The 12,143-nt window shown below is 41.9% G+C and overlaps 1 protein-coding gene across 2 annotated transcripts in view; it reads right to left on the reverse strand.

Moving 5' to 3' along the window:
* The window catches only part of CASR (calcium sensing receptor), a 75,078-nt gene that overhangs the window by 28,627 nt on the left and 34,308 nt on the right, over positions 1-12,143 (reverse strand). For both annotated transcript variants that reach the window (XM_051779470.1, XM_051779469.1), the window contains exons 3-4: positions 4,411-4,717; positions 653-1,534 (exon numbers count right to left, since the gene is read on the reverse strand). In XM_051779470.1, the coding sequence (XP_051635430.1) occupies positions 653-1,534; positions 4,411-4,717 (1,189 nt within the window). The remainder of the gene's footprint in view (positions 1-652; positions 1,535-4,410; positions 4,718-12,143) is intronic.

Genomic DNA, 12,143 nt, shown 5'->3' on the forward strand with positions numbered 1-12,143 from the left:
CAGAATACCATCCATGTACCAGAGGGCAGAATGCATTGAATGAATGGGTAAATGTGACTAAGTCATTAGTACCATTTTATCAGTTCACAAATATCACTGCCAAATCAAAGCAGCTATCTATTTTCTGCCCAATAGCCACACATTATTTTCCTTCATTGCTCAACCTGCTTTTGTTTGATTCTATATAAGCTCAAAACTGTGGGGAAAAAATACAGCCTGTATGGAAAATTGCTGTGGGATTGCAAAAGACGTAAAGCTTGCCAAAGAAAATGAACTCTAAAAACTGTTTTCCTTGTTTATGTGCTCTCTCCAGGCCCTCTTGTTTATGTAAGGCTCAATATATGATCAAGTTACCTTGCGTCAGCCAGGCTGTGGTAATTGTCTGTGTGTGCACTTTTGGCCCGCAGCGAATGAAAGAAAATTTAACTTGGTTTAAGCCCCTTTCGCTGCAGGTAAACCTAACACAACTTACCTTATGTTTCCTGTGGGGTGGGAGCGTGCACCTAACTCACACACAGAGATACCCAATGACCCAGGAGCCTTATGCTCTGTCTGAGACCCAGGATTATGAACGACACCCTAAAAGGCATCTGGGACAGCTTGTCTTTTTTTCTGCAGGTATATGGCACAGGCACACAAAAGAAGAACTTACCTGCCATGCCTCAACCTTCTTAATGTCTGCACAGGACCCATTAGTGAAGAGTCCTTTCCCAGGGGTACAGGTATATATATCCTGCAAGGCGTGGGCAATAGAATATACTGCCAAATACACATTATAGGATATCCGCAAGTGTGTATAGTCCAGGTACGGTGTCTCCACACTAGTGATGTTCTCATTCCCTGTGCACGGAGGTCGGAAGGCAGACGTCCCATTTCCAGCTCCCAGTCCCTCTTCATGGCCCTTATGGAAGGAAGTTGAAGCTGGAGAATTTTTGGACCCATCAGGGAGATAGCAGTTAAATGTCTCCTCCCAAAACTCCTTGGCAAAGCCGTTGTTGGTGGACTTCTTGGGATGTACCTTCTGCAGGAACTCACGAAAGCCTGGGATCTGTCCTGCCTTCAGTGCGAACCCGATGGTGCTGCCAATGACACGGAAGAACTCCGGCATGGCTATTAGGGAAGAGCTGGCCCAGGCCTCACTTGCCAGCCAGATCTTGCCAGTGATGTTTCGCCTGACGATCTCTTTGATGAGAGGCTCCAGGTCTGGGCCACTGGAGAAAACAACAATCACCCTTGCTGTGGAGTTCTGGATGACCTCTACCACCTGCTGGATCTCCTCTTCATCCGAGTACTGGGAGATGAGCTCGCTAAAATCAATGCAGATATCTCTCTCCTCTGCCTCTTCTCGAAACTTTTCAATCCCCGGCCGGCCATAGTCATCATCAGCCGCGATTGTCCCCACCCAGTTCCAGCGAAAGTACTCGATGATGTCTGCCATTGCTGTGGCCTGATGCTCATCATTGGGGATTGTGCGAAGGAAGGACTTGAACTGGTTCTTGTTGCTCAGGAGACGACTGGATGAGGCATAGCTGACCTGTGAGAGCGCAGTAAACAAGGAAAACACACCATAAAGTGAAGTGCCTAGAAATAAATTGCCTACATTTACCTGGAGTCACCGCCAATCTGTTGAACCTCTGGTGGGGCAAAGAGAGAGTTGAGCACCACACTGCAGCTACATATTATTAGTCTGTGGTTGCACATGGTCCACCCTGAGAGCCTGTATGTTCTTGTAACTGTGCCTATCTTACGGAGGCACACGTACAGAAGCAGCTGCTTGGACCTGAGAGGCTGGAGCAACCTTGTGTCCACCTGCAAGGTCAAGGATCTGAGGGAGAGAGAACCTGACAGTAGGTCAGAGCAATGGCAAAGAGGTGAACCACAGCTGGCCTACCTTGCTGCACTTCCTGCTGAATCCAGAAATAAAAAGAATATATCTTTTAGATAAATGAGGGCAATGCCCATAATTAAGACAAATTGCAGGCTTTCTCTGTCTTGAATCAGAAAGGAGACAGCAGGGTGGTACTGCTATTCTGAGTCTACTCTGTCTGTCTCTCCTCTGCTCTGACATTTGTCCCATTCTCAAACAGGCTCCATCAGGTGCCATATTTTATATGCAATCCCTTCCAGCTGACGTAAGAAAAATGCAATGTATATCAGTTCCCTTGATCCTGCAGAATGTTGTGGTAATGCTGCTTTAGCAGTTATTTCCTGATTGCTGGCCAGAATCAGCAAAGAAGCCAGTAGGCATTCCATGCTTTATAAGCCACTGTTTTATGGTTAAAATTGGATTTTATTTCCTTTTCTAAAGCTATCAAGAACTATTTTATTTTCCTAATCAGAACAAGTGCCATATGCTCTTAAGATATAATTTAAATTTTCCACAAGTAGGAAAAAAACCCAAAAACCCCAGATAATGATAGTTTAAAGATCTGGAGAACTTCTCAAACTCACTGATCTTTGCATTGAGAGATTGCTATCTGAATTCTTTAGGACAGACTCTCATTTGAAAAAATCTTCTATAAACAGTTCATTTTGTACAAAGTGGAAATTTACAGAAAATCTTATCTCCTCCTTAAACTCTGGTATTTAATGAAGAAAGAAAGTACGTCTCCTAGTGCAGTTTCAAGGGCCACAGGAGCAAATCCTCCTTTCACAGAGCTGTACTCTCCCCTGGACAGGCTCCTGCCCAGTGCTACTGTCACCTTCTACAATCTCTTGCCAGGAGGTACAAGGAAGGTATTCCACTCCCACATGTGCTGTAAGGGTACACTGAGGTGAGATACTGAGAAACAATAGAGTCGTAACATTTTCAGTGTCTATGTCAACAGAATGACTAATGATACATTAATTGTAAAATATATCTCTAAATTGTACTGAAATGCAGGGCCTAATAAACATGGATTTGCTAATGGTCTTGCTATAAATGGTTGTGATAATTTTGCCCAGCAACTCCCAGTTTAAAAGCCTGCTTTCAGTTGTCATACTTAACCATCTGGTTGATTTCATTCCAGAACTGAACCTCCTGACACCTATCCATTTCTGCAGCCTCTGGGTAAGGCTACTGCATCATAGTGCAAATGCCATTCCCTCTTCAAAGGGAAAGCTTGAGAATTGCAAACATCTGTCATGTTCAGTCAAACCCACCAACCTCCCTTGGCTGTCCTCGTTCACCTGGTAATGTGATGTGTAAATGAACAATATCCCTTAAAACGTCATCACGGTGTTTATTACACGCTGACTTCCAGTGCTACTCTGGGCAATACCTGGAGAGCACATATTGGTCTTAGCTTAAACCATTCCTGCTCTACTCAGAGACCAAATGTTCAGTTCTTTAGACTCCTGCAAGGGAGTCAGACTGATAAGATTAAATAGACAAGATATATTACTGAGTACTGGGCAATCAAGAATCCTTCCTTCTTCATTTGTAGTGGAGATGGGAATTGAAGCCTTGGGTGAAGTAAAGATATATCTCTCAGGTGCATTGTCACACACTATTGTTATAAGGACTCTAGTGAGCTCTGACACCTGTATTCATTTTAGAAGAGGAATTGGAAATGTTAGGTTATTCAAGGTAACACATAAATGGATAAGGCCAAGCACTTTTTCCAAAGTTGTCTTCAGTGTAGAAATCTAAAATCAAGAGCAACAGCATTAAGCTATAATATGCCAGCCTTGTACTTTGCTTAAGATCTTGGCAGAGCAATAGGCTTGTTAAAAAAAAGGATGGGAACATGGATGCTGGTACTGCCCCCAGTAGAGTCAGAATTCAGCTAGAAAGATGCTGCAATATAGGAGCTGGCACAACTACATCTCAACACCTCAGGACAAGGGGGGGCATATCCAGATGCTTTCACAAACCCTGTTTTGGAGACCCTAGGGCAAAAGAAAAGCAGGTCAGCTCGGAGTAAACCACCACAGCACTTTACCAGCACAAGAAAGTGCTGGTAAAGAACTTCACAGGTCACCTACTTGAATCATCAGAGATGCTGAGAGATCTAAAGAGTAGCTGGCAATGACTGAGCTCTGCCTTAAGTGGGCTCTGTGGGAGCTGGACATGACTAGAGTCACCACTGTGAAGTAACAACACAACTAATCTGTCAGGTCTGGGAACTGTCAGTGACTGACATATAATAGCTGTATTCATAGACTAAGCCACTCTAGAGGACTCTAGTCCTCCTAGACTAAGTTGCTGTTGGCCAAATTATTGGCTGCTTGGTAACGTTTGTGTTTGGGGACTGCTAATTGTTAGCAAGACATATTTCTACCATTAAGAAACCCCCTACACTTTGTATTGTTTCTCTGCTTGAAGTTCTATTGGAAATGGCAAAGATTAAACAATCTTTGTTTAATCTTTGCAGAGCAGAGAAGCAGACCACTTCCATAACCCAAACAAGCAAGGTGGAAGAGTACCTGAGGTATGTAAAAGAGTCCCAGCAGATTGGCCACAGCAGTAGAGACGCCAGAGCCGGTTGCCCCCACGACTGCAATGGTGGAAGGGATATGTTCTGAGCAGTTGCAGAATTCATCCAGGTTCAAGGAGTCTATCTTGTTCTGGGCCACAAAACTCAGTGTGGCCTCCAGGGCTTTAGAGACTGTATTACAAGTGTCAAATATCCTGTATCCCAAGGTCATGTTGGGAAGGAGAGTTGGGCTACTGTTTATTTCTTCTATGGCAAAGATCATAGCCTGGAGCCACCGGAAGCCTCGAAAATTATACCTGGGGGAGCAAAAATAAAAATAAAAATAAAATAGAGTGAGAAAGAGGGAAACAGCAGAGAGGAATCTAGGACTGAGGCAAAGACAGAGTGAAGAATTCCAGATACAAAAGGCAAAAGCAACTCATGCCATTTCTTGCATCCTACTAAATTTAGAAAATTTTGCTTTTGTCTTCAGTGGTTACAGAAGAGGCACATTTGTGCTATGGTTAGATCTGGCTTATAACTTTTCAGTTTGAGAGTTCACTTCAGAGATCATGAGTATGAGATGAACTTTTCTAAGTCCCCTAAAATCTGTGAAAGATAGCATGTCTGGAGTGTTGACTCTGGCCTGCCCCTTCTGCTCAGGACCCTAAACCTGGATCTCGTGATGCCTGAGCAAATGCTCTGACACAAAGCTACACCTGCGAGGTTTCCTTCCAGGCTCCTCTGACATGTTTCTGAATGCAGATGGCAGTGTCTGCTAAGCCTGTGCTTAGTGTGATGCTGCCAGGGATTTGGGCTCAGGGATACTCTGTGTGTCAGCTCCTCATGGCTTTAGGCAGGCAGAGCAGGCTGAGCCACAGCACTGGCCTACTGCTGGATGCACAGGTGCCTGGGAGCTCTGCTTGGGGAAATTTGGCCTCACATCACACACTTCACTTTGTGAGAGAGAGCGCAGTCAGCCTGTTTACAGCAGAGAACAGAGACATGCTATAAATGTAAATCCAATCCTAGTGTAAATTGCTAACTTGTTAATTAGATATTTCAGTGCCTTCACTGAAGGAGTAACTTTTCTCATTTTTATGGTACTCTCATATATTTGCTTTAGACATGAACTCAGAAGATGCCCTCAGAGCTGGCCTGTGAAGTTGGAACTGTTTCTTGAAGCCTTCTCTCTTCTCTAAAATGGAGAAGCTGAGTTTTCTGACTATCTTGCACCTGTGCACGGAGCTAACCCAGAGCAGGGGACTGGTGCAAATGTGCTGCAGGACCTGGGAGTCCTCGTTTCAGGCACTGAATGGGCTGGCAGGGAAAGAAACTGATGCAGGATGACTGCTTATCAAAAAAAGAGACAAACTTCTTTGTGGAAAGCAGCAGGAAGAAAGTATCTTTGATACATGTTATTCTCAAATTTTACTGTGTTTTCTCTTGTAAAGTTGCACAGGCAATCAGCTGTGTGCCTGTGAGGTTGCCACGTTTCAGGGTAAGTCAGCTGGAATGGCAGAATATTTCATGAACTGAAACCTGCCCTTCCTTGGAATGCACTATGGGTCAGGATAGCAGTTAGCTTGCAGTTTTGTGTTGAGTTACAGCTGAAAACAGGAAAGTGTCAATGCTCTTATGCTTGAGATCCATTGGGAAAAATAACAAGCCCCAGAACTGGAAAAGCCTGGAAAAATAGCCTGCCCAAGAACAGATTCTACATGAAATGCTAAATTTTAGGTTTCACTTAAGTTCCATTTTGAAATGCTTTGAGAAATGTTTCCATTACCAAGGTGAAGATTTCTAAAGATAAGCTTCATGAAATCAAAAACTTTCAATCTCTGAGATGTATGATCTGAACATTTTTAATTGCTGGATTAAATTAATTGCTTTCAAAATTGATGTTAGCTATGGCTGACGTTTTCAAAGCTGAATGAACAAAGTCACATTACTTCCATTCCAGGAGTTTTATCTGATTCACCTGGGATCAGAATTTCTAAAGATATCACAGCTAAGGTTTAAGTCTTAAAAACTTCATTTATTCAACTTGACTTCGCCTCCTCCAGACATCTTTGGCCAGCTTCCAAATGAAGTTCAGCTCTGAGGTTGAGCTCAAAGACCAGACAGCACAGTTTCAGTACAGATCTCTTAGGTCAAAAACTTTGAGGCCAATGAAAATGCTTAGTTATAACTTGTGACCAAAGGGACAATTAGCTTTATTAACATTACTCTTTAGAAACATGAGAGTGTGGATTACTGTTAGAAGTAGTTTGGCCATTTAGAATATTTTGCTTTAGTTTCAAACCATTAAAGAGCAAGATGTCATGAGAGTGCTCTGAAATAAAAGGGCTGAAATCAGAGGGATCTAGTCAGTGAGTGCTGTGTACAGAAAGATGTGTTGGTCACACCACTGGTCACTAATGCACACTGGGATAAATGGAAGCAAGGAGGGGTTTTGTGACACTTCTTTTTAAAAACTTATGTGTGTTTACAGATACTTTTAATTAAAATATGAATAGGATTTGAAGCAAGGACCATATTCAGGCACATCTAAGAGCAAAATCTGAATGCATTTTCTATATATAAAGGGAAGACTGCTGAGAAGCTGGAAAGTTCAAAGGTACCACTACACTACTGTGAAAAGATTCACACATTTGAGTATATGTAAAAGTAAATTTAAGCCTGTTTACACTAAATTATACAGGTAAAGTATGACACAAAGTTATTTTGCCTGCTTGACAGGAATTTTTTTTTTTTTTTAAATATCACAAGGTGGTATCTTCAGATGGTATCTTCAAAAGCAGTGAAGTAACTGGACTGTCTTACCCTTGACTTCAAATAAATATTTGATATTTAATTCAGTAAATGCAGACTAAGGTCCATGATACACAGTTGCTTTTATTTTCCTTTACGACATATGCTCCTAATTAGTGTATATTTACATTATAAGGCCTCTACTTCAGGTACTTGAATTTGGATGTTTTTATTTTAGAGGAGAAAGGAGAGTAGGGTCAGTTTTCTGGGAGCCGGACTCCAAAATACCTTTGAAATGCTTTCAATAATTTATCTCAAACTAACCTAGGCAGGAGACCTGCAGTTCTCTTCAGTTGCACCTCTGTTGGTAGCAGCATGAGCAGATCAGGAGAAGAGGATCAGATGGGATGGAGACACCACTCCTCACTTTGTCTTCTCTAATTCCTGATAGATCTTCAGACAAGCTCTCATCTTGTTAACTGATACAGTGTTGTATCAGTACTGTAATACAGATATGATCAGATGAAGGTAGTGCTGTCAAACTGATCTAAATGAAGCAAGATTTTTTCAATCTCTATGAATGGAAATTTAGTGAATAAGTTCTCTCCTATTGTACTGTAAGATCCCAGAAAGGGGTTGCAGATAGGCTCCTCCTGGCTTGATGTGTACATGAGTGATTGGTAAGAGCAGCCTTTGAACCTGGCAGTAGGTCACACTGATGCAGCTGACCTCCTGGGCTACGCTGCTGCTGTGATTAATTTGACTAGTCACTGGAATGCTCTGTCATCCATGCAGAAATTTGTCTGGTAATTTCCATAAAGAAACTGCACAGGATTTACTAACAGAAGCAAACTTTCATTAGATTTCCAGAATATTTAAATAGTCACTGGTATTTTCCTGGTGGAAAACAAGCACCCTCCAAAATTCATTTTCTGGCAAATTACTTTACAGGTATGTTCGCATAGTCTTGTATTTTAACATTTCTGAGATGTGCTGTTATAAAAAGTGGCCATTAAGCTCTAAATGAGAGTTTAATGTAAATAATTCAGAGCCCACAAGTGTGGATGGGAATTTTTATTTACACCAATTCTGTAAATGTTTCCCCTCTGTTGCCTATTCTGCAACCTGCCAGGGTACTCAACCCACTGATCTTTCTAATCTCAGAGAGGAGCACAAACAGAGAGAGAGAAATCAGAAACAATACCTCCACAAATCCTCACTGTAAGTGCCACATCTGCAGAGGACAGATGTGCAGCAGACCAGTTTTCTACATAATAAATGTATCTGTCAAATGGTGCTCAGAATGGCTTAAATGTCTCAGTGTTTCAAAGCAAGGGTACATAAATTAAGAGACACAAGGCCACTTCATGGTCTAAGCTCCCCATAGTTCCATCCCCTGTTTGTTTGTCTGGTTTGGTTTTAACAGATCTTACTGTCTGCATCCAGCAGGGAAATTGGTCCTGATCCTGGTTGGTCTTCATAACGAAAGAATTCACAACCTCATGTGTATTCATTTATCACACTTACAAGGCACTAGGCAATAGAATATGAAGGAAAAGAAGGAAAAAGTAAAAGCTCTGAATACAGCTTTCACTTACCCTCCCATATCTGACAGGTACTTATATTCAAAAATGATGGCAAAGCCTGCATATGCCTTTTGTCTCACACCAGCACCCCTCCTTCTCTAATGGTTGCATGCACATACTAATTTCTCTGTCCTCTCTAGATTTCCAGTAAATTAATTACATGTTATTGCTGCTACTACCACTGTTATTTCTAAGCTATGCAAAGGGAAGACCTGCAGTCAGCAGGTATAATGAGTTGCTTACCCCTCTTACAGTCTAGGACTATGGGTATTGTGCAGACAAAAAAAAAAAAAAATAAATTAATTTACAGTTTAGAAGGTGAATGGAAGAAAAAGTGAAAAAGGATATAATTTCATCTCAGGAAAAAAATCCTAAATAGCTTGTTACACATTCAGGTCTGCAGTGGGATTAGCAAATACATCTTTAAGGGCTAAAATTTAAATTCTGTTTTCTCAGATGGACAGACAGACTCAGTGGGCTAAAGAGTCCTGGAGCTATACTCTGTGAAGTCCTGCACTATGACATGGGGAGAACGTCTCACCACAGTTTCACATCCTAAAAGCTATGTGTCACAGTGTGGGAACCTGGCTAGACTGCTGATCAGAATATAGGAAATATCATTAAAAATTATGACCTAGCAACACCATATTGACAACACTGTATCTCAGCTCAGGAGAGATATATCCTTACTGCAAGCAGTTCATTATGGTAAGAGGAATACGTGGGTATGGTCCATCTGTGCAATAATGCCAAGAATAAGACTAACGATACCACCATGACCACTACTGCTAATCTACCCGAAATCGAGAAAGGGCAGAGAAATCTGGTTGTGAATAGGCCTCTGTGGGTGCTGACAGGGAATGGAATGGGGGTCAGGGCTTGCTTGTGCTGTGCTCAGCCTCTGCCTCCACTGCACACATCAGATATGCATCAGCAAATGTTATAAGGAAAGTTGCTGCAACAGCACCTGAGGCACACAAAGACAGAGGGTGTGTTTCTATCAAATGCGGGGTCCTTGATTGCTGAAACAATAAACAGGAAACGAAACTGCTCTCACTTTTTGTATTCGTATCTGACATTTAGTGTGGCAAAATCACAAGTATGTTTTCACTTTGGATTCTACAACTCCCTGCTTAAAGCACAAAGATGCCTTTTCAGTAGCAACATCACAAAAAGACAGATTGTTACTCTTCCCTTTTCCTTTCACTGCTGAGTTATGTATATAATTTTCTGAATAATTATGTGCAAAGTATGCACAGTATGTTCAGGCCATTATGTAAGCTCAGTTGCAGAGAAAGATGTTGTGCCACAAGAGCATGAAGAAGGTGAAAACTGAAAAAGTGGAGAGAAAACTATCCTATCCATTTTGAGAAGCCCTGTTTGAGAGCATAAACGTGGCACTGAACAAGAGCTAAATATGGGAGAAAATGTCCAAATAGCACAGATTTGGTTGAACAGTCGTCAAAAGAAAGGAAAACCACATTACTTTAAGTTGCTTGATACTGAACTCCAAAATAGACCACACACAGGGTTTCAGTGGGACCCTTAGGTCTTGGTTTCAAAGCAAGGAGCTTTTCACATGGTCTGGTGACTTGCTGCTGCTGCAGCCCGGTGTGGGAGAGTATGAGTAGAGAGAGAGGATACTCATACTCCCAGAGTGACCTGAGTCTAATTTGCTTATGTGATATGAGACACATCTTCCTGTGTAGTTCAGAGATTAAGCTGCACACAGCCATCTGAAAAGGGGGCAGGTATAACACTGATTAGCCTCTGCTCTGAAAACATAAAGCAGTGGTGAAGGCGGCTCAGATAAGGGTGACAAGGGCAGTTAAAGGTATGGGGCAGATTTAGCACCTTTGGTTTGACTAACCAGGTACAGTCACATTTATTTCCTGGTCTACTGAAGTTCTTGAGGCTGCAAGACTGGACAGGTTTACTTTGTGAAGAAACTAGAACATATATATATTTTTCTCCCCCCAAAAATAGGGGTTTGATAATACCAGGCTAGTCTATTGCCCAGAACTGAGGAAACTCACATGTGATATGTAAGATTCTTACTCTTGACTTGAAGAATGTATTGGACTCAAGAGTCGGCATGCACAACCCTGCCACAGCCTAATACCTAATGAGGGAGTCCAAACCCAAAAAGAACCACCATATCTATGTTGAGAGATCTTTGTACAACTCCAGCCAGAGGAATTTTCTGTCTTCAATACTTCTAAAAATAAAAAATCTTTCAGGAAAAATATCTGCTCTCAATTTGACATGTACCAATAACAAGGAATACACATAAATGTTCCCATTGATTAATTGTCTCCATCATTACAATCTGATGACCGGTCTCAAAAAGTCTTCTCAGTCCAACCTCTTTTGAATTAAACAGGTCCTCCAAATGGACATTTGCTGGTAAAGATGTGTGCAATGAGGAATTTCCAGTCATCTCTGGTCCAATCATTCCCTTGTTCCTTTCGTAGTTTCTACTGCCTTGCAGTTAGATCTCTGACCTTCATTTCTTCTCCTTTTGCATTATGCTGTCAACTCCCAAGTTATCCAGTTCCTTGAAGGATAGCAGCAAATGCCACAAATGCCTGCCTCTGCAGTCACCTTTTTTCTCTTTTGCACCTGCAGCTTCTTGGTGCAGGGGTAAGAGGAACACAGATTTTATCCAGGCAAATTTCAGCTGGAGGATGCCTTTTAGCAGATCAAATGCCACCCAGAAGATCTCCCACTGTGTCCTTAAAACACCTAGTCTGGCTTTTCAGGATTTGCCTGTTGTTGGCAGTGCTACCTCATTACCATGCCTTTTGGCAACCACACACTCGTAGTACTTGTGGCAGAACATTTTCCAGTGATTTGTTTCAATAATGTGACCATTTCAAGACAGTCACTGAGACTCAATCACCATCGACAGAATTGAAAACTACGTTCAGTTTGCAAATATCTACATTGTCCTGCCTTCCGCCTGGAGCAGGTAAAGAAGACAATGGAGCTGAAAGCATCCACTGCTTTCCTGCATTCCACTTTTAAAATGCTGCATTTGGGAGAGAAAAAAAAAAATGCTGGAATGCTGGCAGAGTTTCTTGCTCCATGAAGTAGAAATTCCACATACATTTAGTTCATGACTTTCCTGTGCTGGCACAGAAGAAGCCAAAATAATCTCTGCTTAATTACATTTCTGCGTGTTCCCTATGAGAACATCTGGGGATGATCTCATAATGTAGATGGACGTGTCTTGCTCAGTGTCTCAGTGGGAAATCACACCTGAAATCTGTAAGCATAGCAGGAGTGCTGTCAGCCATTCTTCATTGCCATCTGCAACACAACTATACTAGATCCCCAGTGTACGATGAGAGGTCCAAATAATTTCAGGTACATAATTTTTTCACATATGATTACAGAAGAA

Source organism: Manacus candei, unplaced genomic scaffold (genome assembly GCF_025592945.1).
Source record: "Manacus candei isolate 608988 ecotype Guabito, Panama unplaced genomic scaffold, ASM2559294v1 h1tg000014l, whole genome shotgun sequence".
In the NCBI taxonomy this organism is placed as follows: Eukaryota; Metazoa; Chordata; class Aves; order Passeriformes; family Pipridae; genus Manacus; species Manacus candei.